At 37.7% G+C, this 23158-nt stretch overlaps 7 protein-coding genes across 8 annotated transcripts; 3 read left to right on the plus strand and 4 right to left on the minus strand.

The window, feature by feature from the left end:
- Nucleotides 1-1927: 1927 nt before the first annotated feature.
- LOC9329524 (CRIB domain-containing protein RIC2) lies at nucleotides 1928-4018 on the minus strand. Its single transcript, XM_002893417.2, has 4 exons — nucleotides 3182-4018; nucleotides 3001-3081; nucleotides 2741-2884; nucleotides 1928-2309 (listed from the first exon to the last, which is right to left on the minus strand). The coding sequence occupies exons 1-4, from the start codon at nucleotides 3297-3299 to the stop codon at nucleotides 2149-2151; spliced, it is 504 nt and encodes a 167-aa protein (XP_002893463.2). The 5' UTR covers nucleotides 3300-4018; the 3' UTR covers nucleotides 1928-2148.
- A 253-nt stretch (nucleotides 4019-4271) lies between these two features.
- On the minus strand, nucleotides 4272-6223 carry LOC9329525. Its single transcript, XM_021010808.1, has 5 exons — nucleotides 5835-6223; nucleotides 5375-5478; nucleotides 5078-5191; nucleotides 4628-4711; nucleotides 4272-4453 (listed from the first exon to the last, which is right to left on the minus strand). The coding sequence occupies exons 1-5, from the start codon at nucleotides 6082-6084 to the stop codon at nucleotides 4397-4399; spliced, it is 609 nt and encodes a 202-aa protein (XP_020866467.1). The 5' UTR covers nucleotides 6085-6223; the 3' UTR covers nucleotides 4272-4396.
- A 369-nt stretch (nucleotides 6224-6592) lies between these two features.
- On the minus strand, nucleotides 6593-8451 carry LOC9329526 (mitochondrial import receptor subunit TOM20-2). Its single transcript, XM_002893419.2, has 6 exons — nucleotides 8262-8451; nucleotides 7895-7973; nucleotides 7636-7805; nucleotides 7495-7542; nucleotides 7218-7310; nucleotides 6593-7038 (listed from the first exon to the last, which is right to left on the minus strand). The coding sequence occupies exons 1-6, from the start codon at nucleotides 8358-8360 to the stop codon at nucleotides 6910-6912; spliced, it is 618 nt and encodes a 205-aa protein (XP_002893465.1). The 5' UTR covers nucleotides 8361-8451; the 3' UTR covers nucleotides 6593-6909.
- A 421-nt stretch (nucleotides 8452-8872) lies between these two features.
- LOC9329527 (60S ribosomal protein L17-1) lies at nucleotides 8873-10475 on the plus strand. The gene is made up of 7 exons (XM_002890679.2): nucleotides 8873-8959; nucleotides 9054-9093; nucleotides 9196-9236; nucleotides 9624-9854; nucleotides 9936-10038; nucleotides 10130-10197; nucleotides 10279-10475. Exons 1-7 carry the CDS (start codon nucleotides 8957-8959, stop codon nucleotides 10324-10326), a joined length of 534 nt encoding a protein of 177 aa, XP_002890725.2. The 5' UTR covers nucleotides 8873-8956; the 3' UTR covers nucleotides 10327-10475.
- A 147-nt stretch (nucleotides 10476-10622) lies between these two features.
- Nucleotides 10623-12505, plus strand: LOC9326788 (5' exonuclease Apollo). Its single transcript, XM_002890680.2, has 4 exons — nucleotides 10623-11046; nucleotides 11117-11319; nucleotides 11401-11508; nucleotides 11594-12505. Exons 1-4 carry the CDS (start codon nucleotides 10755-10757, stop codon nucleotides 12257-12259), a joined length of 1269 nt encoding a protein of 422 aa, XP_002890726.1. The 5' UTR covers nucleotides 10623-10754; the 3' UTR covers nucleotides 12260-12505.
- On the plus strand, nucleotides 12278-14202 carry LOC9326789 (putative F-box/kelch-repeat protein At1g27420). Its single transcript, XM_002890681.2, has 4 exons — nucleotides 12278-12372; nucleotides 12560-13062; nucleotides 13342-13565; nucleotides 13637-14202. The coding sequence occupies exons 2-4, from the start codon at nucleotides 12623-12625 to the stop codon at nucleotides 14014-14016; spliced, it is 1044 nt and encodes a 347-aa protein (XP_002890727.2). The 5' UTR covers nucleotides 12278-12372; nucleotides 12560-12622; the 3' UTR covers nucleotides 14017-14202.
- Nucleotides 14203-16573: 2371 nt separating this feature from the next.
- Nucleotides 16574-22998, minus strand: LOC9326790. Of its 2 annotated transcripts, none has more exons than XM_021011634.1 (10): nucleotides 22614-22998; nucleotides 22060-22130; nucleotides 21063-21893; nucleotides 20846-20936; nucleotides 20661-20747; nucleotides 19813-20523; nucleotides 17552-19693; nucleotides 17384-17429; nucleotides 17127-17272; nucleotides 16574-17043 (listed from the first exon to the last, which is right to left on the minus strand). In XM_021011634.1, the coding sequence occupies exons 1-10, from the start codon at nucleotides 22678-22680 to the stop codon at nucleotides 16784-16786; spliced, it is 4452 nt and encodes a 1483-aa protein (XP_020867293.1). In that variant the 5' UTR covers nucleotides 22681-22998; the 3' UTR covers nucleotides 16574-16783. The 2 variants fall into 2 exon arrangements, with proteins under 2 accessions (XP_020867293.1, XP_020867292.1); XM_021011633.1 differs by having other exon boundaries at nucleotides 16574-17046; nucleotides 22614-22933.
- Between the last annotated feature and the right edge of the window lie 160 nt (nucleotides 22999-23158).

Consider the following 23158-nt stretch of genomic DNA (forward strand, 5'->3'; position numbering starts at 1 on the left):
CAACAAAGTGCTGAGATTCCCGCCTTCTATATATTGGGTATCCGTCTTTACCAACTGTTGTTTGCTCAACCAATTTCTTAGGAAAAAACTTAGAACACTTGCCATCAACCATGCATGGTGAATCTTTGTTGGCCGCACCACATGGACCATGTATCATACACTCCTTTACAACCTCATATAACTTAGGATCCTTAGCTTTATCTGGAATCTCAGCAGAGATGATATTGTCAATATCATCAGATGTTGGAAATTTGCAACTTTTATCCATGAATAAGAGTATATGAGCATGTGGTAGTCCTCTTTTCTGAAACTCCACTGTGTACATAGCTGCAAATAGCAATAACCATTTTAAACTCATATTCGTACAGTAACAGGCAATAAAATAAACAAACATAAAACATATCTGTAAAAACAAAACAATTCATTACCAGAGACAGTTTTTCCTAGAAGATGGTCTTCTGTTAAATCTTTCATAAGAGAGTCAAGCTTCATCTTGAATATCCGACACACAACATCTGGTCTATCATCCGCATTAAGTTTACGCTCTTTACAATATCTAGTTATTTCTGGCCACTTGGGGTTACATGTAAATGTTATAAACAGGTCTGGGAAACCATACATTTTACACGTAGCCATAGCATCATAATAACTGTTCAACATATAGCGAGGTCCACCAGTAAAAGAAGATGGAATACGTATTGATTTACCTTGTTCACCCATGTTGGTGTTTCCAGCTTCTGAGGCAGCCTTAAGAGTAGAATAATTCTCACATCTCAGATTAGACTGGTTAAACTTAATATAGGACAGCCTGTTGGATTCCAGTGTTGTGTATCCATCTACCAAGAACTGTTGGAACAAACGCTTTGAACGTAGTAGTGTCTGTGCTTCATCAAATCTCTCTTGTATTCTGAAAGCATACCATTAGACAACTTATTTTAATATATTGAACTAATATAGACATGTCAAAGAATTCTTACTTTGACATCAGACAGAACCATGTCGAAAGTCTCACCAAACTTTGTGGTAAATGTCTTCCAGGTATGAAGGACACGGACCTGAACTCTCCAAGTGGTTTTGTATGGTTTGATGTCATCGAGGTAAGCAATTGCTTGAGCCATTTGTGATATCTAAATAAGAAGGATGCTAAGGTTAGAGGAATTTGAGTGATGGATTGGAAATGAGAATGACGTTGATATTTATAGCATTCTAGGATGCTAGGGTTTTTGGCTCCAATAATTTTAAAATCTAGGAGAATATCTTGGAGACAAAGCATAAAATCAAAGATACTATTAACAAAATATATTCGAATTTGGAATAGAATTGAATGATTGGCTATATTTAGATAAATGATGAATATTGTAGAGTTGGTTATGGTTAGGATTATATTTATGAGAGATAGTAATTACGATTTTTTTGGGATTAGGCAATATATGATCGAATTTGTAGTTATTATGAGAGATAATTACATTGAATTTGCAGTTATTATGATCGAATATGCTCATATTTAGATACCAAAAATGAACTAAATTTACAAAATAATTTGAACGGCTTAGATTGACTTATGTGGATGCTAAACCCGATTAAGAACTTGACTATGTGATTAAGAGTTAATTACTCCTAACCCACCCGAGTATTAACACGCGGATCTCTTAAAGTTTAATGAAACTTTATGACCAAAATGCCCTTGTCGATTTTGATTAACAAAGAACAAAATCCAAAATTGAAATTGAAATTGAGGCTAAATTTGACCATTTTTCAATTTGTACTTCCCTTTTAATAATAAGGGGATAGAAGTTTTCTAATAGTAGTAGTTGAGAATAATCAATTGATTTTTTCTTCTTGTTAATAAAAAATTTGATTTAATAGAAAATGTTTTTTTTTTTTTTAACATATCTAGAGGAAATCGAACAGGGAAAAAAAAACAAGATCGCGTGAGATGCATCCATAGATGGAAAATAATAATTTGCATGAAAGATGATTATGAGTAACAAAACTTACCAAAAACTGAATCGTTAAGGAATGAGATTGATTATTGAATTTTGAGGTACTATGTACTTGCAACCAAATAAGATGATCTTACGACTAGTTATCAAAACTATTGAAAGAAATGTCATATAGTAGTTGATTTAGTACTAGAAGATGTGAAAATCAGACGGCCGTGAGATGAAAGCCGGCGAATGGAAAAGATGAGGAGGACTTGTCAAAAGTGGTCATCGTTCCATCAACTCCGATGTGGCTCAAGTGCTTCACCTCCGTCGGATATCCTATCTCAATCTCCGCCTCTCTCTCTTTCGTTTCCTCTTCGTAACCTGGTCATTGTATTTAATTTGTGTCATATCAACAATACATAAATGATGAATCTATTACTAATTTGAGCGTGTTTCTCTAATTACACTAACAAATTTTTAGCGCTTTTACTTAACAGGAATCACACACAGAAGTTTATATGGTAATGTAAAACTACCATGCAAACACATAAATTCTATGTAGAATTGAGATAATAAAAATATATTACACCAACTCATAGGTGAAATGGTTTACAATTTTTAAAAGTGTATTAGTAATGAAGAGATGCTATCTAGACAAATTAAATGATCAAAAAGGCTATTCAGTTAATTGTCCCTATATTAAATTGGAGGAACATTGAGAATCCAAAAAAAGATAAATAAACAATTACTTACTATTACCAAATGTTGTGTTCCCAATTCGAAAAAAAAAAGGATTAGAATAAGGGACATACGAATGAAAAAGTGAGAGAAACTCTTGAAGCTTCGTATAATTCTGTAGATACCATCTGAGATATTAGCACCATTGTTGTTGTTGTTGTTGTCCATCTTTGTGTAGTCTTTTTTATATGAGCCATTTTCATCACTTTCTACTCTTCCTTATAAAACCAAAAAGGAAAAAAGATCACTCAGAAAAAAAAGGAGAGAATAGAAACGGCACATACGATGAAAATGCGAGAGAAACACTTGAAGCTTCGAATAACATTGTAGATACCATCTGAGATATTTGCACTGCTATTGTCCATCTTTGTGTATTCTTTTTTAAATGAGCCATTCTCATCACCTTCCTCTCTTCCTTAGAAAACCAAAAAGGGGAAAAAGATAGTTCACCAAAAAATGCACGATAGAAGAAGCAAGGATAAAGAAAAAAAGGAGGAAGTGTGATAAGAAGGTACTCTTGATGAGTTGGTTTGGTTTCTTGTGTTGATGAGTAGTGACCACAGCGACGCAAGATTGCGTAGAACACCCTAACGAAAACGGCAATATCAAAAATCGCTCCATCCGATCTTTCATCTCTATCCCCCAAAATGTATGTATTTATGTATGAATGCTACAAATATGTTATGCGTGTGTGAGTGAGTGAAATGATGGAAAAGTAACGATTTTGGTAGGGTTTATATTGCAATTTAGTGTATGTTTATAACTTTGTAAGCAAGTTAGTATCATTATCTCCTTGAAGAATTTTGTAATTCCTAACCCAATAAAGGAATAGACAGAGGGAGAGAGAGATTATGAGTGTCATTATTGAGTATACTTCGGGTTGCTTTAAGTTGGCCAACAGTGCCACTTAACCTAATTTCAAGACTAAAATATTCAAGATAACCCCCACACCTTCCACTTTTTTTTCTCATTACCCAATAATCTACATCTTTGTATTTTAATCAATACCATAATTAGACTAATAAGTAGCTCTGTGAGCCACCCTCCCACGACACTGAGAGAGACATAGTTACATCTACAGTACTCGATTTAAAACAACTTTTCTTCTTTTGTGAAATACACTCTTAGTTTAACCTTTTCAATCCGCAAAACCCAAGAACCGAGCTGACCAAGCCCACAAAAGCGGCAAAACTATAACAAACATGGCTAGATCAAACAATGCAACCATAAGCGTTATAACCTCGTAATGCTTCTAATCAGATTATAATATATTGATAGTCTGGTACTTCAATGTTTCTATATCTAAAGAAAAAAAAATGTTTCTATATCTAAACAAAGATTAGATTACAGTCCAAGAGTTCATCACTCATTAAGCTTATCTTTTTTTTGACTCTGGCCCCTCACTTGTAAAAGAAGCCACAACTCTCTGGGCATTAATCTTAGAACCAACTCCAACTCTACTTCAGAGAGATACGAAGGAATTTTCCCATCCCACCTAAAACAAATATTATGTTTCTAAGCTTTATCTAACTATTTCTATGCATATAAGCCATTTTTAATATAATCGACTAATTCCCCCAGATGCACAAGACACTGTCTAAGAACTGTCTAACAGAAGTTGGTGTAGATAAGTAAAAATAATAAATAATGGTGGCCTTACACTGCATAATTTACATAGTCGCAATGGGTGAGATAAAAGGAAAAGACCCGTGATTCTACACACTTCAAACCTACAAGAAGTATTTCATTCTTTCGTCTCTCCTCATTGCATTATACACAGCTTGAACCTGTCAAACCAAACAACACAAGTTCTCATCACTTCAGTCTGCAACTCCTAACTTTCAGACATCCTCTCTACAAATAAGGTTTGATTCTCTATGCTTCTTGTGCCTAAAAACCCATATTGCTTTTCATATGTGTATATGAGTGTGTGTGGGAGAGGGGGAGGGAAAGGGAAAAACCTGTTCGCTAGAGATAACTCGGATAGGGCCAATGTTCACCGACACATATTTTCCTTTGCTTGATAACGTCTGCTTTACACAATCCTTTAATGGGGGAAAATTTTTTGTAACATTAGTAGGATTCTCGTGTTCTCCGTATTAGAATATTGCTTTTTCGACATTACATAAAAAGATACTCTGATCTGATTCTTTGATGAAATAAATAGTTCACATCCAAACATAACAATATGACAGAGTAAACATTTAGCAGCTATACTGCGCAAGACCAAGCAAAGACCAAAACAAGAGAACAAAAGTAAGCAAAGCAAAGTAGGGTGCATACAGTTTCTCTTGTTTGTAATTATCAAGCCAGTGTCCAAAATATTGTACAGAAGACACTAGCAAATATCTTATAATAAAAGATAGTATAAGCCTGCAAATCAAGATACTTTAAAGAGGAAAAAAGATTACCTCTGGAATATGTCGTTCAATAACGGATTCAACTGCAACAACCATAGCATGCACAAAGTCATCGCCACCAGTCCCAATTGCAGTAAACCCTCTTTCTGTTGGGTATGTATTGACCTGGCAATTAAAACGCCAGCTTTGAGTAAGCCAATATCCATTTCCTTCTTAAATTTTACTTAATGAATGCATTCAAAATCTACAGGGGCTTTATAAACACTAGCATATAGGACTTGAACGCGAAAGGAAGAGCAACTCTACTGGAAACCGACCAAACAAGAAAAAGATATCGGCATGGGATACCTTTTGGTCAAGTTCGAGCCAATCTTTAGCAGAATCATCAGCCACGGTGCCACCAATAATCATATTAGTAGTTTTCCCAACCCTCCCATCAGTCTTTGACACTTCTGCATCCCATCAGCAAAAAGGATGAAACAACAGGGGAAACAAAAGTATCAATAAATTAGTACTCGTGACTTAACACCATCTGTTTCTTTCACCATTCAAGCTTGATTCTTAACCCAAAACAATCTAAATTCCTAGTGAATGAATCACCACAAGTGTAGGATTAGTTAAATTGATTCGAAGGAGCAGTTTTTGAGTCCCCAGCAAATAGCCGCCGGCAAACACTAGTACGTCAATCGACTGTTTCCTATTCATCAAAGATCCAAGCATATCGCATCCGATAATCGAATCCATTTCCGCCAAAACGAACAAAATCACTCAAATGTGTTACTAGGAAGACATTAACGAAGGCGCGCACCTGAAATTGCCTTGAGAACAGCTTCTTGGGGAGGGCCTTGATCAGATTGATCGTTATGGCTGCAATAAAGCCGAGTGACCCGCTCGGGAACAGATGCAAAACCACTGAAACAGAGACTCTTTGGCGCCGGGAACAAACCATGGACCGGAACTGATACTGGAGAAGGAGGGAGAAAGAAGCATCTACTTGCGCTGGAAGTTCGACGTGATTCCGATACGAAAACGGAACGCAAAATCGTTTTGCAAGCCATTTTTTCAAGCTTCTCTCTTTGGAGATGTGTCGAATACTAGTCTTAACGCTGCGTTTGGTTATTTATAAAATTTTCTGGCGTTGGCGAGGGATAAGGATTAAGGACCCTTATGCCCTTAGGTTTTTTTATCTTCTGTGATCATTCATTCATACATGTGCAAAGCGTTTTAATCAGGACCAAACCCCTAAGTTACCCATGATCTATTCTAGGCAAAGACAGATCATGTACAAGTGCTATATCTACCATTAAGAGGTCATAGCCACAGCCTAAACTCGACTTTTCTTCGCTTGACATTTGCTTTTGCTGTGTTTTTGTTAGCAAGCGTATCTAATCATTTTAAGACTTTGAATCACACACGAAATCATCCTAAAGGGTGTTTAGTTAAGAGTATGTTATTATTAAAGTACATAACAAATACATATTTTACTTCTTTTTAGTTGAGAACACATAATTGCAACGGGAAATTTTCTCCTAACTTCTTAGAGCTTCACTTCTCATAGGAAGGTTATTCTTACAGGAAGTTTCAGTATCTTTCTGTAAATAAGAAACTCATAGAGATCGTGCTACAAACAAAACCATAACAGCATAAGCTTAGATAATGGCAAAAGGACTTCTCTTCCAACAAAGATAAGAAGAAATCGAAAACAATGTGAAGAGACAATACATCCTAATAATAAAAGTAAAGAAATCAATTTGTTGGTACCATAGCCACAAACGGTTACTTTTCAACTTAGTACAGCTCTGCTCAGGAAATGTAAATAGGTGGTTGTGTGCAGGCATTCTTTCTTATGGAAATTATGCCCATCACTACTATGGCTTTAGGCTTCATCTAGCAGGAGGTGGAGGGCCAAGGGATTTTGCCATGCCAATCCAAGCAACAATACCACACGCAAGAATTATCCAACCACATACATCATAAGTGAAGTCATTGTTCTTCCTCTTCTTCTTACCACTCTGCAAAAGTAAGGCAATTTCTCAGAGCAAAACGGAAAAACATAACCCACATATGAGATTCTTTCACTCTCTGCTTATGTTCTCATGAACTTGCTACTAGAGAATAACTGTGTGAAAGAAGATGACACTTTTCAAAACATTGGGCAGCACACTAGCCAACAAAACACATGATAACTTACGCTAACATTCGCTGAAGCGGAAGGACCTCCTCCTCCACCAAGTATTTGCTGTCCCATTCCATGCTTATGTATCTCCATATGCAGTTCTGGGGCCTATTACACATAGACAGACAAAAACATGAGCTCTAAAATAAAAGAAATAGAGCCGAAGATTGTATCAAATGTCAAATAATTCCCTCCTTGTTTTTTTATAGCATCAGTTGTTCTCTCCATGATTAATGTTATAAATTGTGTACACAAAGATAAACTCTGAAAAAAATAAAAGTTGAAAGAGTACCTTTGTTGTGACCTCCAAGGACTTGAGATATACCTCATTGCCTGGATCCTAAAAAAAAAAAGAAGAAGAAGAAGTTGGTCTCACTACACTTAACAACATATATTTTCCAAATTCAAAAGCATAAAAATTCTGAAGATGAACCTCATTTTCAGCTCTTTGGAAATATTCAGCGGCTTTATCAAAGTGCCCTCTTGCTTCATCAACATCTGGAACAAGAAATGCATGGGAAGTGTAGGCGTTCCCAAGACACCAAAGAGCCTGATGCTTCCCTGGATTTAATGTCAACGCCTCTTCCAACTTGGAAATAGCATCTACATGATCAATAACTTGTTAAATTTAGATCAAAGAGAGAAGTCAAAAGGATGATTATTTATTTAAGACTTTAAGAAGAAACTCATACCATTTAACATCACCTTTGCATCAGGAATGTTCTGGAATTGAGAAAGTTCAAGCAATGCTCCACCCCATTTAACCAGATTCTGCAGAAAATTCAAAGGTGTTCTTAATATAAACCACAAACCAAAAGGAATTCAGAGAAACATATGTCAATCTCATAGCCCAAATTCTAATATTTCCATCGAATTCAAGACCTAAACCACACACAGTGATTAGTATCAACACAGAGTAAACATCACACAGGAAAAACAAATGAAAACATCCTTAAACATTTAATGTCCGATCATATAATCGAAATCAACAACAACAACAAAAAGGAGAAGCAATTCGGCGATTTCTAATGAGAGAGGAAACAAGTAGTAGAAAGAAACCTCGGAATCAAGAGGATCGTTAAGGTACTGAGCCTCAGAAGCTTTGCGAGCATGGTCAAACATGAGAAGCCTTTCAAAGTCGGCGGTAGAGAACTCCATCTTCAGATTCAGGTGAAAGAAAATCTAGGGTTCGGTGGTTCTGTTACTGTGGAAAGTCGATGAGCTCTCGATACGAAGTTTCGAGGGTTTTAGACTTTTATTAGCCTACACAAGTCTTCGGTGTTTACAACACTTTACTGGGCTTTTAAGCCTACTATTGTCTTATAGTGGACTTTCCGTTGGGCCTTATGATCCGAATTAATTCACAGTTGACAAATGCAAAGTGATGCAGTTATTTTATTGATGGCTCGATCTTGATGTTTGGTCCTACACTCCTACTTCAGAAGCTCTTGTAGCAGCAATCTTCTCATCAGAGAGTGATTGCTTCTCATCAGAGAGTGATTGTTAAACACGCATTAAATAAATAGTACTTTGATAGACTACATCAACTAAACCCAATTTATCTTCTACACTACAGTAGCCCACTTCTCAAGTGATATAGGTGGCCCAAAAGGCCCATTAAGTAAATACCACATCAACTAGTCAGTCACTAGTGTATTCGCCGATTAGGGTTTCATATGTTGCACTATATATAAAGTATCTCCAAATAAAGAGATCTCTACTCTCTCCGTCCTCTGTTCTTCTCTTTGGCCGCCATGGTAAATGCTTTACACTGATCTCGTTACCAAGTTATCACTTCTAACTTGTGCTCATATGCTGATGTTCTTCGCCTTCTTATTGTTTTTTCTCCAGGTGAAGAAGTACTCTCAGGAGCCCGACAATTCCACCAAATGTAAGAACTCTTTCTTCGTCTCTGGTTTTATTTCTCTGAGCTCCTCTGTTATTGGATTCCTGATTGTTGATTGAAATGGTTTCGATTTGTTTGCGTTTGCAGCTTGCAAGGCAAGAGGAGCCGATCTCAGGGTCCACTTCAAGGTAATTTCCTTGTACTGATTCCGGATCTCGAAAATGAATTAGATTAAGGTTTTTTTTTTCCGGGAGATTAAGCTTGTAGTTAGGAAAAAACCTGATTAACAAAAAGCAGGGTTCTGTTGCATATAACAGACCTCACGTAAATGTCAGGAAAATCGAATTGGTCATCGTGAATGGGTGAGCCAATGTTTCTTCTAATAGCATATGGTTCAGTACATGATGGTACATTATCGATTTAGCTTGTAATCCTTTTTTGAGTATTGTAAAATAGGGCTGATTGTTGCATCATTTCGTGTTTGTTTATTTCTTCTGGAGTGGAGTCTTATACAGTGCTTTATTGATTATGGTGAATCTAAATAGTTTCTTTTTGAATTTAATTTGTCTGAACAGAACACTAGGGAAACAGCGCACGCCATAAGGAAGCTACCATTGAACAAGGCCAAAAGGTACTTGGAAGATGTCATAGCTCACAAGCAAGCTATCCCCTTCACCCGTTTCTGTCGTGGTGTTGGTCGTACTGCTCAGGCAAAGAACAGGCATTCTAACAGTCAGGGTCGTTGGCCTGCTAAATCTGCTCAGTTCGTTCTTGATCTTCTCAAGAATGCTGAGAGCAATGCTGAGGTGGGTTTTTGTCTTTTATGTTTATATTCTCAGTGGTTCTGGTTACCTACTAAACACTTTTTAAAACCATTTGATTATCAGGTCAAAGGTTTGGATGTTGATGCCCTTTTCATTTCTCACATCCAAGTGAACCAAGCAGCAAAACAGAGGAGAAGGACATATCGGGCTCATGGAAGAATCAATCGTATGTTTTCTTTTCTATTTGACTCTTTTTACAAGTTATTGCTTCTTCATTCGCATTGTGCTGACTCTTAATTTAATGCTATCTTTTGCAGCTTACATGTCAAACCCATGCCACATTGAGTTGATTTTGTCAGAGAAGGAAGAGCCTGTGAAGAAAGAGGTAATTTATTGATCTCAAATACTGATATTCTTTCTTTGCCTTCATCGTTGATCTGATATAATATCTGTTGGTTTTTTGCAGCCGGAGACACAGTTGGCAGCAAAGTCAAAGAAAGGAGCCTCGTCTTGAGCTAATATAGACAGTCTTTTTGTTGTGCTCACTTGTGTTGCCCCCTCAATACATTTTGTTAGCTTCTCTTTCCTATAAGACCAAGACCCAATTTTTAAGTATGATGATTATCGGTTTTTGGATTGCTGGAAGAACCTCTCTCTCTTTTATCCTATGGTATGTATTGGTTAACCCATACCAAATCATGAAATAAATTGAGAGAGTGATTGAACCATTACTCAGTTTGATCAAAGCTTATGAATATATGAAGAATACTAGTACAAAAGTACAAAGTCTGTCAAACGTATTAGTTAGTTGAAAATGGTAAGTAAGTCTATCATCTTTGGTCTGTCTTATAGAACTCAAAGAGGCCCAATTAACGGCCCTAAAGAAGGAAGGAATTCATTACAAACAAAAATGGTGAAGCTGCAAATTTCAAAGAATCAGAAATGGAGAGTGGTCTGATATCAGTGGATCGATGGAGAAAGGGAAGTCAAGCCTACTTCTTGACTCATATGCAATCCGATCACACGCGTGGCCTCTCCGGCGGATGGTCCAAAGGTCCTCTCTACTGTTCCCGCATCACCGCCTCTCTATTTCCCTCCCGATTCCCAGGCTTCGACCTCTCCTTGCTTCGCGTCGTCCCTCTCTATTCCTGGACATCTCTCTCCCTCCGTTCTCCTTCCTCCGGCTCCACCGTCCGCCTCCATTTCATGGCCATCGATGCTCACCACTGTCCTGGTATGATACTCTATATAAGGTTTTGCTTTCTCGGTGGTGAAATTTGAATTTGATGGTATAAATCTGGTAGGCTCCATGATGTTTTTGTTCCGGGGTGATTTCGGATGTTTTCTCTACACTGGAGACTTCCGGTGGGATGCTGATGCATCAGACGAAGCCAGAACCATTCTCGTCGATGCTATTCACGAATTTCCCGTCGACATTCTTTATTTGGATAACACTTATTGCAATCCAATTTACAGTTTTCCTTCCCGTCAAGTCGCTGCTCAATTGGTTCGTCCTAAACCCTAATCCAAATAACCTTAAACCCTGAATCATGTTTCTCTTTATATCCCTCCTCTCCTTTCCTTGCAGGTTGCTGATATAATTGCTTCTCATCCTTCACATGATATCATCATAGCAGTTGACTCTTTGGGGAAGGAAGAACTACTTCTTCATGTTTCCCGCGTTCTCAATATCAAGGTTTTTTTTTATAGAAATGCTCTGCTTTCTTTATCATTCTACAAATGGATTCAAGAGTTGAGTTTCCTTTTTATTTGTCCTGAAGATTTGGGTTTGGCCAGAGCGTCTTCGTACTATGCATCTCCTTGGTTTCCAAGACGTTTTCACTACTGATACATCTCTTACAAGAGTGCGGGCTGTCCCTCGTTATAGTTTTAGTATTCAGACTCTCGAGGGGCTGAATACGATGTGCCCAACTATCGGCATTATGCCGTCTGGTCTCCCATGGGTGAAAACACCTTTCAAGGGAGATGACAAGCTCTCTGGTTCTTTTCTTACTGCAAGTATGAAGAATGAAACCATTTCTGCTCAGAAAGAATTAGAAGCGGCTGCAGTGCATAAGTTCCATGACTATATGTACTCGGTGCACTACTCTGATCATTCATGCTATGAGGAGATTGGAGAGTTCATTAAACTTGTGAAGCCAAAGAGCATGAAAGGAATTGTGGTGTCATCATCATCGTATGTTGACCCTCTTTACTACTTTGGCCGTATCTGTGGAGCCAACCAACCGCCACAAGTTCTGCTAATGAGGCCTGACATCGCAGATGAATTTCAAGCTGTTAGGATCAAGTCATATTCTGCAACTGACAAGACTAGAGTGTTGGAAAAAGAAAAAAGGTGGAAGCGAGATAGTCATTCAAGTTTGAAGAGAAACAAGAAGAGAGCACGTATACAAGTAAAGTGCGCAAAAATTTTAGAGGTTGATTAGCTCTACTTGCCTCTGGGTGGTGTCTCACAATGATGTGGCGGCTTCTTTTTCCTCAAGGTTACAATGTTGTCTATGTGAATGGTCTAATACACAATCCTTTTCTCTGGGGAAGAGTAAGTAAAATTTAAGAAAATATATGAATTAATCAGTTGAATAGAAAGTCTCTATCTTTTTAAAAAGTAAGCAGTTGTTTGTATATGCTTAGTTGACAAAATCCTGATTTTAAATTCGAAAACACTTGGTCAATGTTTTTGTCTTTTGTATGTTATCCAAATGATTACTCAAACCATTTTTTTATAGCAATTTTTGCACATTATTAAATGTTGCAATGAGTGATTAAGGGAATGAGTAAGTAACATCGTGATGATGGTGGTCGAGGAGTCGTTGTATCCGATCATACCTGGCTTGACGGATGACGTGGCGGAGCTCTGTGTCTCGAAAATCCCGCGGTCTAGCTTTCAGATCACTTCTCAGGTGTGCCGGCGATGGAGGTCATTCCTCAGGAGCCAGCATTTTGCAGCCGTTCGAAAGTTGACCGGAACGGTGGAGGAGTTCCTGTGTGTTCTGATGGAAAGCGAGTGTGGAAGAGACGTGTACTGGGAAGTTTTCGACGCCTCCGGGAACAAGTTAGGCCAGATCCCTCCTGTCCCTGGGCCCTTGAAGCGCGGTTTCGGCGTTGCAGTGCTTGATGGCGGGAAGATTGTGTTCTTTGGAGGATATACGGAGGTTGAAGGCTCTGGGATCAATAGCACCACTGTCTCTGCCTCTGCTGATGTTTACGAGTTTGATCCTGCTTCTAACAGGTCTCAGTCTCAATCTACCTTTCATTAATTCTCATACAATCTGATCAAATGTGGCATTCCATGATGATTCTTTTTATTTGAATTTTGAGGAATCGATGAATGAATGAATGAATGAGTGAAGATTCTTTTTGATTGTTAGACAAAGCAATTCAAGAATGAAATTCTTATTCAGTTTGGGAATTTATAACTAAGAAAAGTTCTAAGCTTCTCTTAAACCTTAATTGGTATTAGAACGGTCCAGTCTGGTTTTATTCTGATACCATTTCGGAATTTTTGCAGCTGGAGAAAACTAGCGGCCATGAACATACCACGTTACAACTTTGCATTTACTGAAGTGAACGGTCTTTTGTATGTGATTCGAGGCTATTCCACAGATACTTATAGCCTTTCGAACGCGGAAGTGTACAACCCGCATACTAACAGATGGAGTCTTATGGATTGTCCAAACCGCCCTGTTTGGCGCGGCTTTGCATTCGCCTTCAATTACAAACTCTACGCTGTAGGTAGGAGACAATGGACGTCTATTAGATTCCAAGGTACATTGGGTTAAACTAAGTTTGATGATATCTTTCAGGCAATGGATCGAGGTTCATCGATATATATGACCCGAAAACGCAGACATGGGAAGCGTTAAACTCGGAGCAATCAGTGTCGGTGTATTCCTACACGGTTGTGAGGAATAAAGTGTTTTTTATGGACAGGAACATGCCGGGACGTCTGGGAGTGTTTGATCCAGAGGAGAATTCGTGGAGTTCGGTGTTTGTGCCTCCGAGGGAGGGAGGTTTCTGGGTGAGACTAGGAGTATGGAACAATAAGGTTCTACTGTTTTCACGTGTTTGTGGACATGAGGCCTTAATGTACGACCTTGATAAAGAGAAAGGTTCCAAATGGAGAGTGTGTGATCAGATTAAACCATCTGCTTCTCAATTGGCCAGCGTTCTTATCAACTTCTAATATTCTCTTTAACTTCATTCTTCTGACGTTTTGGAGCTGTGAGTTTTGTGTGTTTGGCCAAAATGTCCCCAATTTCTCAACTTTGTAAATGATTCTTGTATTTGCTGTGCATCGCTAATTTCTGTGTATATATGTTTTTACCATTATTTTGCATCGCTTTACTTTTGGAAGATAAGTTTTTTACTATTTACACTAGATGAATACCCACGCTATGCGTGGGTTTGTTTTGAAATTTTTTTAAAACAATTATGTTGATTGTTCTTGTTGCTAATTTATGTTTATTTTTTAATTTGTCATTGTGTAATTAATAAAATTAAATTCATATTATGTAGTTACAATTTTTATGATTAGATTTATTTTTGACTTAAAATATTAATTTATACATTTTCATGTATAAATCTGACTATTTATATATTTAAGATAATAATATTTTTTCACCATCATGAATACATACAACATCAATATAGGATATTTTTATACAATCATATGTAATTATGTCATTTGTGTGGTTTGAAACTCACTTAACTTGATTATAAATATAATTTCTTGTTCTGTTAACTCTCCTGATCTAGTACGCCAACCACATCGTGATAGACTCATTATTAAATACTAGATGGTGTACCCGCGCAACGCGCGGAATTTAATTTTAAACTTTTATACTTTGAGTATAAATATAATCAATTGAATTTTAAAAGATTTTACTTTACCCATATGAATTATCTTTCCAAAGTAGTAAAAGGTTTCTCACATTTTTCACTACAATATTTCTCGTTATCTTCTATGATTCACTCGTCGTCTCTCAACATCTATTCTCTTTTCTCCTTAGATCATTTCTATTTTCTCCTTCATATCATTCAATACTCAATTTTTTTTTTTAAGTTTCATGATCTTTTTATTAAAGTGAACATCAAAACAGAAATCTGAGGAAATGTTTATCATAAAGCTTTTTTTTTACCATGTTTTGGTGCATCTAAAATTGCTTTATAGAAAATAGATCTCATATATAGACTCATCCCTATTCATAAACATAGGATTTCAACGTGAAATTTTGTATTTTATCTTGACCATTTAAAAAATACAAAAATCTCTTTCTACATATATAATTTAATGTATATTATGATTCTAGAAAGTATTCTTAATGTTGATTTTTCTAAAATGTGACACTTACGAACTCATAAAAATTATTCTAATTTTAAAATACATTTATTTTTATAAAAAAAACAAAATCCTTTTTATTTCTAATGAAAAACTCTTCTATCTACCATTACTATTCTAATTTCCAAATAGCATTCTCAAATATTATTATTACACAGTTTTAATATTCGATAAGATTATTTTATTTTTATTTGTGATGTTTAGGATAGTTTTTTGTTTTATTGCAAATCACCTTAGTTTTTTTCAATCTATGTTAATTTTCTAAACACTAATTAATATTTAGTTTTTCTTTTTTAGGTATTCACTTTTTAATTTAGAAAAAATTAATAATATAGAAAATATTTTAATTTAACTACTTATATTATATTATAATTATAAATAATAATATGTTCTAAATTCTTTTTATTTTTTAATCGGTACTCAAATTTTAAATGTCTATTTTAAAAAATGAATTGCTTTCTATTTTAAGTAAAAACCTTTAAATTTGGTATTTTTTAACTCTTATTTTCTTTACTCTACTAAATAATTGTAACTCTTAAAAAATAAATTTTGTACCATTAAAATATATGATAAGTTTCTTTTTTTCGTATCTCTAACTATCTAAAAATATTTACTCATTATATGTTAAAATATAATGATCTAATTTATATTTATTCAATCTCTATTCAAAATTTTCATATTTTAAGTTGTATATTTATTTTTTTCGTTTTTTCATAATATTTCATTAATTTTTGTCAATTATTATTTTTATTTAATGTGTGAATTAGTTTTAGTTTAATTGTTTTTGTTTTAATAAATAAAATAGGTGGAGCCCACAAAAGAATAAATTATGATGACATGATGCTGATGTGGACACCCTAGATGGAGAGAAGACTCTCTAATTATATATATAGATTTTAAAATCTTGATTTTAATGTAAGCTCTCTGTTTTCTGACCGTTAACCAACCGTAATAAGTAAATAAAATGTTAGGTTGTATAATTGATTTGTCTAGTCATGTGTAAAAGGAAAACTAAATACACATTAACGTGCCACATTTCATATGTCCGCATCTTGGCTCCTTATTTTCCTCAAGTTTTTGTTTTTTTTTTTTGTTTTTTTTTTTTTTTCAAGTTTTCTCAAGTAGCTAAACACTCGTATATCCAAAATAAAACACATGAGAGACCATAAATATACCTAGTTAATTTTGAGACTTAGCAAGATGTATTATAGAGAAAGTGGCTCAAGCAAATAACAGAAGCTTGTTGCGAGTCACCATTCTCGACTAGTCGACTACTTCTCGGTCCTCAACCAAACAAAACTGTTGTGAGATAAATGAGTTTATTTTGTGACTAAAGCCATTTCTTTGTGCTTCTAAATTTCGAATTATACCTGTGGCTTTATCACACTGGTCAGATGTAGTGGATGCTTAAAATATGAGTAGGCAATGCACAATGAATTACACATTGTAACAAGTACAAACCAACTCTCAACTAAAAAAGCATTGATATTTTATTTCTTGTGCTGTGTAATATGATGGAAGAAATCTGCCCGAGAAGGACCTATACGCCTAACTGCCTAAGAATGAGAAGCTAATCTTTACAAGTAAAGATTTTGTACAGAAGAACAAAAAGCTAAAAATCATCAGCACGGTGGATCTCGCCCATAAGAATGCGATTACTAGTGACTTTGAAACCGAGAAGAGCTGGATCTATCTGCCTCCCTTTCTTCCCTTTCTTCTTCCCACCACCACCTTTGCTTCCTTCGGTTGCATCAGATGACTCTGCCGCCACCTTCTTCATGCTATTACTCTTCTTCAACATCTCACTGAACGATGCGGCCTCTGACGTTGACCCTTTGTTTCCTGCTGCTCCTGATTCCCGTCTCACACCTCCTGCTAATATTTGTATACAAACTGAGTCTCCTTTTCCATAAATAATGTCCAAAAAGACAAAATGATCCTTGAAATAGATATACCTTCTATTCCACTATAAGAACTTGCTGCTGTCCTGCTAGCTGTATCAGACATACGCTCGAGCAATCCTTCATGCGATGATGAAGAATGGGATGAGGGAGGCCTTTTTAACAAAACTGAATCATGTCCATGTGATGGAACTACCAACCTACAAACAATCACCTTAACATTTAACCGGCAGGAATAAAGAGGTATGCGAGTTCAGGGTGTTTTATATATCTAATCTACTGGTGCTTAATGTCGCAGAATACAAAATTACCTATCCTTCCTTCTATCTTCTCCAACCAAGTTGTCACTATATTGGTCTGCAGCAAGATAATATCAGGATAAGCCTTCATAATAACTAAGCAAAATTCAACCTTCCAGACCATGAATTCCAGGAAAAACCAAAATCTTAAAAGATACAATTACTCTGAAAGATACATACCAGATATATTGAAAGAAGACTGTTGACCACGCGTAACAACAGGAAGCTCGTCTTGAACCAGGGAGTCTAATACTGCTTGTTTGCCCATTCTGTCTTGGGCTTCATATGACATCATCCTTCCCATTCCCTCATTTTTAGGCGGCAAGTTGTTCCAAGTTTTGATGTCATTTGCGTCCTTGTTCATAGCAAACATATTACTGAAGGCTTGACTTTCATTCTGAGTTGACCGCCCACCATCGATAATTCCAGAAAGCAAGGAACCATTACGGTGCAATGATCCCATATTGTTCCTATCTGCCGGCATTCTGTTGACCTGTTCATCAGAAAATGAACGAGCCCCAAAAGCAGATGAAACGTTTTGACTACCACCATGGTCTGAGAGGCCGCCAAGCGTTTGAATCCCTGGGGTAAGGCCTGAAGGAACCATCCTGTCATAGGGAAACCCACGGTTCATGCTTGGTGACTCAGCAGATTGATGGCCGGGTCTCTGGTGGAGCAACTTCATAAAAAGCTGTTTTGACTTGTCGTCTGTAGACCCATCTACCATCCATGAGTTGGAATCTTCACCCAGTCTCCTAATTTCCGACCTCATTTTATGATGTTCATTATCCACATTAGATCTACGAAATTGAGATTCAGCCCAGTCACCAGCTAGCTGTGTATCTGCTCCAGACCAGCGTCCTTCCATTGGTTCCAATTGTGAAAAATGTGGTTCACCTAATGGTATACGGGGATTTTGATGACTGAAACCCGGAGTAGAATTTCCCAATCTGCCAGAAGATTGCATGTAGGCAGTAGCATCCCGCAACTCCAGACCCTGAGAGAGACCAAGACCATTTACTGAATCCAGATTCCGCCCCGATGCTGATCTCTCAAATGGAAGACCCTGCTCGAATAATTCTTGTCGAAGTTGTTGCTGATATGAAAGGTTCCGCTCAAGTTGACCCAACTGATCCTCGAAGGGTGGCCTCTGCTGCTGCTGATGAAAGTCTAATGGTCTAAACCCTGCAGAAGAGTGTGAACGCTGGATCCCAGGATGAGTCCTTAAAAGCTGATCACTATGATCAGATGGCCACAGAGGGTCAATATGTCTTTGTTCCTCGAATAGTGTATTGTGCCTCACTCCATTTGCCAATTGCATAAGCTGCTCTTGCTGCAGCAGCTGGTACTCCAAAGACCGGATTGTTTCAGATTGCAGTTGTCCGTGTTGAGATTGCATTTGTCCATAATGAGATTGCTTTTGTCCATACTGAGACTGCATTTGTGTTGAAAGTAGCTGTTCAAGTAGCTCCCTTTGGTGGCCTTCATGAGAAAACTGGCCAAAATTTCCTGCAGCAAGTTGCTCAATATATGGTGCGAAATTTTGTGAAGGATGGCCAGAACTTTTCTGCAGTTCATTCATCAGCTGCCGCTCTAACAACATCTGATCAACATTGTTGGATCGAGGGAAGTCATGTGACTGCCCAAACCGTGTATCAGGAGTCTGTCCTTGTAAAATCTGTTGAAAATGTAATTGTCGAGCATGGGACTGTTGTTGCTCCTGTAAGAGCTTCTGATGTAACTGATGCTCTTGTTCCAGCTGATGCTGTTGCAACTGAATCTTCTGCTGCTGTTGCAATTGAATCTTCTGCTGCTGTTGCAACTGAATCTTCTGTTGCTGCTGCAACTGGAGAGTTATTAAATGCTCCAGATCCTGAGCTTGATCACCTATATGTAAATGCGACAGCATATCCCGATTCTGAAAATGCTGTTGGTGATGTTGATCCCCATGGTTAAAGAAGTTGGATTCATGTTCAAGCTGTGACATCCGGTTAGCAGTCAGAGTATCGAGGGACATGCTGGGGTCAATTTGTGTATTTCTTCGGGAATTAATGGGACGGTTGTCTATTGAACCAGTAGGCTCCCCCATCGCACCATAAGATCTGTTTGACGGGTTAACTGGTGTACTACCGCCCTCTAGCTCAGACCACAACACACCAAATGGGTGCAGCTTATTCTCATTCTGATTTCGAGCAGCCTTAGTTGATTCAACAGGGATATCAGAGTGGCCAGAAAATTCCATAAAAGTATCATGCATACTTGTACACGATTTTACAGACGACTCACAACCAGAAACTCCAGCTCTTCCTGGGAATACAATTTCTAATTTAGAGAAAAATAAAAAAAACATTGATTAGTTATGATGAACACAAAATAAATTAATATGATAATGAAATCAAATGAAACCCAGCACATGAGAAAAGGATAACAGCGTAACAAACCTTCATCCTGAGCAGAAAAGTCCAAGAAACTTTGGTCCTCGGCATGTGGTGGTCTTACATAAACTTCTGACTCAGACTTTCTCAGAAAATTATCCTGAGCTGAAGGGTTATCATACCCAGAGAATGAACGAGACATGCCAGTCAACGAAGATGAATCATTAGATTCTGCTACAGGTGCAATTGATACACCAGCCTCTGAATTTGCTTTTAAACTAGTCTCTTCTAGCTCACTCTTTTGGTCACTGATATGAGCATGAGCGCTTTCTGTCTTTAAATATGACAAGACCCTACCTAGATCTTGAAAAGGAGTTCCTTCTGGAGCATTTGCCAAGCGAACCTGTAGGTCTGTCCCAAAAAACCCTTGTTCAAACCATGAAATAATGTCAGAACCAATAAACGGTCCCTGAATTACTCCTTGAGGGTCAATATACAAGAACAAAAACTCCTCAGGTGGCATAGCCCCTTCCGAGTGTTTCACTTCAATATCTGGTTGCTGCAGCTTGCCTGTATAATCTTGCTCGAAAGAAGCAAGAACGGATTCACTCCCATCCAACACAGAGGACTTAGTAAACGCAGATCTAACCGATTCAGGACTTCCATAAGAAGCTTGATAACCAGCTCCAACAGATCCACAACTTTCAGAAGCCACTAAATTCAATCTTGAGACGCTAGAAGCAGCCCCTAAACCTCCCCTATGACTCCCAAGTAATCCTACAAAAATAGTTGTTCGACTTTTAGTCAGAATATATAGGACATAAAAAATTGCCAGAAACTGATAAGAATGGACATTATCTAAAAATACATGATATTTAAGACCAAGACACGGTTAACACCCATCATGCCCGTACCGGAATCATTATTTTGCAGGGAACTATTGTCACCATTCAAAGCACCATCCACTTTTGTCTCACCTGAGTCAGGTATGCGGTATTTCACTGCAGCACATACAAAAGACTAAGGTCAGAGAAGCATTCCTCATATCATGCTAGGTGGAATGATAAGAGGCCAAGCAACAAAAGACAAGATAACATACCCAGACTGTTTTCACCTAAGGATTCTTCCCCAGATGAAGTGTAAACTTCGCTACTAATGATCCTTCCCTTCCATATGCCGTTAAGGCTTGCCTAATAGACAAGATTAAGATACCCGTCAAGAAACTCAGGAAAAGTCAGTTACAAATAAGAAACAGTAAAATTAATGCACACTTATGAAAAAGGGCGATGGAAACAAGTTCTCAGTGGGGACCATACCTCTTCTTCAGCATCAGGTGGGTTAAAAGCAAGAGGTTCGATCAGAGCCACTTGAGTTAGGGAGGCAACCTCATCCATTTCAGTCGGTATCATACCTAGGGAAGGAGCAGGCTTCTGTTCTCTATACATGTCAAGCAACTTACCCCTTGGATACCGAAACAGAGGGACTGAAGCATTACCAGCACCAATTAAGGAAGTTGAAGAACCCCTCCCAATAGTAGATGCCCTTCCTCGGCCCACAGTGAACCCTAAATTTGGGCCCTCAGCTCGTCCTCTATCAAGTCCAAACCCAGGTGCAGCGCGATAAGAAGTCGGCCCACCAGACTGAGATTCCATCCTATGACGAGGCCTCCATTTGTCACGAGGGTCGGAGTCCCGTTCAGAAGTTGTACGGACGCTGCTAACCACAGATTGACTTTCACCCTGTGGCTCTTCCTTGTCCTTGATGTTATTTACCTTTTCACAACGGGTTTCTTTCTCTTTGTCATCAGGACCCCACCGAGATGACCATTTGTTGTCGCGCCGGGGTTCATTTACAGCAGCACGAGAATTAACATCATTCCACCTATCAGAAGCAGCAGTATTTTTATTGTCACCAGTTTCTCTGCTTGAGACAGTGTCAACGCGACGTTCTGTTTTTCGTCGATCAATTTTCCTAGCACCGAGTAAACCAGTTTCTCTTTCCTCTTCACGCCATCTGCGACTAATTTCATTCTCAGGCACAATTTTCCTCCAGTCCTTTTTGTCTTCAGGTGCATCCAAGCGCCATGCATCCTTCAGATTTGGGTCACTTGGATTTCCCATGGGTACAGGAGTAGGAGATCGAACATCCTACCAAACAGCAAGAATATCAGATGAAGAATTAAGAGTAAAAATGTTACAGAGAAACAAAGAACTTGACACTTTCTAGATGTGAAGAACAGGCATGGCATCTTCTGATACAATAAGGTGAAAAAAAGACAAGATTCGTATAGCATCTTTGTAGATTAGGTATTACCATCTTGCTCTCGCTGGATTTGGTGTAAAGCCACTGCGGAGACAAGGGAATGCTGTTATCTGACGCCAATTCTGCAGAAAAAAACAAATACAAGGTAGTCAATACTCAATAGGTGAAGGAAATCAGAGAAATCATTCAGATACAAAGTCAGAAAGCCACTAATGGCAGAATTAGAGGCACGAACAAAGTCATTGGTTCATTTTTCCAGATTCCAAAGTCTGGAATAAGCAACAAAAGAGAATTCCGTCCCTCGTTTCAATCCAAACATGAAGTTGCTAATGCATCTAAAGCGGGCATAACAAGGTTGATAAAGGATAAGATTGATATCGTAGAACCCTAATCAGCACATACTAGGTCAAATTTTGATAAATCTGCTTGGAAATTGGTATTTATGGCTGCCGCATCCTATCATATTCAGATCCAGAAACCAAACGATTACATTTGTTTCTCCGCATTCAAATCGGTCGAGAGCGAAAGAAATTCAAATTCAAATTCACGAAATCTAGTTTGAATTAAAAAAGAGAGAAACAAGACGAGGATTGAGAGAGAAGTACCTTTCAACTGATCAGAAGATTTGGAAACGATGAGATCGTCAGGCAGATCGAACTTCCCTTCGGCCATGGCAGGATTGAAACAACCAACTTCGAGATTACGTATGAAGACGGAGACGAAGGAGCGACCGCAGTTGAAGAAGAAGAAGAAGAAGCCAAGTACAGAAGAGAAAGGGTTTTGGAGAGATTTGGCGGAGAAACTTTTTGCAGGATTTCGATAATTGCCTTTGCAAGAGAAAAAGCTTTTCGCGTCGAGATCGAGAGTGAGTGAAGGAGCAAGAGAAAGGAAAGGCTACGGAGGGCTTTGCTTGTTTAACAACACCGATCCGACTTTCCCCAGTTTTTGTTTTTTTCTTTCTTTTTTTTTTTTTTTGTCAACCCCAGGTTTAAAAAAAAAAAATTATCATTGTTCATTTATTAATGGTACTTTGTTTATTTAAACCACTATGTATTAAATTTAATTTTCCAGTACTACTTTCCTTTAATGTTTTGTTTCAATTTTATTTGAAGGTATAACGATTATATTAGTGGTATTTTTTTTTACTTAG

The sequence above is a fragment of the Arabidopsis lyrata genome (genome assembly GCF_000004255.2).
Source record: "Arabidopsis lyrata subsp. lyrata unplaced genomic scaffold ARALYscaffold_1, whole genome shotgun sequence".
Classification (NCBI taxonomy): Eukaryota; Viridiplantae; Streptophyta; class Magnoliopsida; order Brassicales; family Brassicaceae; genus Arabidopsis; species Arabidopsis lyrata.

Coding starts and splice junctions, on each gene's coding strand:
- LOC9326789 (XM_002890681.2), top strand. CDS start 12,623: ATGATGGTGGTCGAGGAGTCGTTGTATCCGATCATACCTGGCTTGACG. Junction 13,063..13,341: donor TTTGATCCTGCTTCTAACAG/GTCTCAGTCTCA, acceptor GAATTTTTGCAG/CTGGAGAAAACTAGCGGCCA. Junction 13,566..13,636: donor TTACAAACTCTACGCTGTAG/GTAGGAGACAAT, acceptor GATATCTTTCAG/GCAATGGATCGAGGTTCATC.
- LOC9329526 (XM_002893419.2), bottom strand. CDS start 8,360: ATGGAGTTCTCTACCGCCGACTTTGAAAGGCTTCTCATGTTTGACCAT. Junction 7,543..7,635: donor TCCAAAGAGCTGAAAATGAG/GTTCATCTTCAG, acceptor TTTTTTTTTTAG/GATCCAGGCAATGAGGTATA. Junction 7,039..7,217: donor CCGCTTCAGCGAATGTTAGC/GTAAGTTATCAT, acceptor TTACTTTTGCAG/AGTGGTAAGAAGAAGAGGAA.
- LOC9329527 (XM_002890679.2), top strand. Junction 9,094..9,195: donor GCCCGACAATTCCACCAAAT/GTAAGAACTCTT, acceptor TTGCGTTTGCAG/CTTGCAAGGCAAGAGGAGCC. Junction 9,237..9,623: donor ATCTCAGGGTCCACTTCAAG/GTAATTTCCTTG, acceptor TTGTCTGAACAG/AACACTAGGGAAACAGCGCA.
- LOC9329524 (XM_002893417.2), bottom strand. CDS start 3,299: ATGAAAGATCGGATGGAGCGATTTTTGATATTGCCGTTTTCGTTAGGG. Junction 3,082..3,181: donor ACCAAACCAACTCATCAAGA/GTACCTTCTTAT, acceptor TGGTTTTCTAAG/GAAGAGAGGAAGGTGATGAG. Junction 2,310..2,740: donor TTTCTCTCACTTTTTCATTC/GTATGTCCCTTA, acceptor TACAATGACCAG/GTTACGAAGAGGAAACGAAA.
- LOC9326788 (XM_002890680.2), top strand. CDS start 10,755: ATGGAGAGTGGTCTGATATCAGTGGATCGATGGAGAAAGGGAAGTCAA. Junction 11,047..11,116: donor CGATGCTCACCACTGTCCTG/GTATGATACTCT, acceptor TAAATCTGGTAG/GCTCCATGATGTTTTTGTTC. Junction 11,509..11,593: donor CCCGCGTTCTCAATATCAAG/GTTTTTTTTTAT, acceptor TTTGTCCTGAAG/ATTTGGGTTTGGCCAGAGCG.
- LOC9326790 (XM_021011633.1), bottom strand. CDS start 22,680: ATGGCCGAAGGGAAGTTCGATCTGCCTGACGATCTCATCGTTTCCAAA. Junction 21,894..22,059: donor AATCCAGCGAGAGCAAGATG/GTAATACCTAAT, acceptor GCTGTTTGGTAG/GATGTTCGATCTCCTACTCC. Junction 20,524..20,660: donor CCTGCAAAATAATGATTCCG/GTACGGGCATGA, acceptor CTATTTTTGTAG/GATTACTTGGGAGTCATAGG.
- LOC9329525 (XM_021010808.1), bottom strand. CDS start 6,084: ATGGCTTGCAAAACGATTTTGCGTTCCGTTTTCGTATCGGAATCACGT. Junction 5,192..5,374: donor GGCTCGAACTTGACCAAAAG/GTATCCCATGCC, acceptor TTTAATTGCCAG/GTCAATACATACCCAACAGA. Junction 4,454..4,627: donor GAGTTATCTCTAGCGAACAG/GTTTTTCCCTTT, acceptor TTGGTTTGACAG/GTTCAAGCTGTGTATAATGC.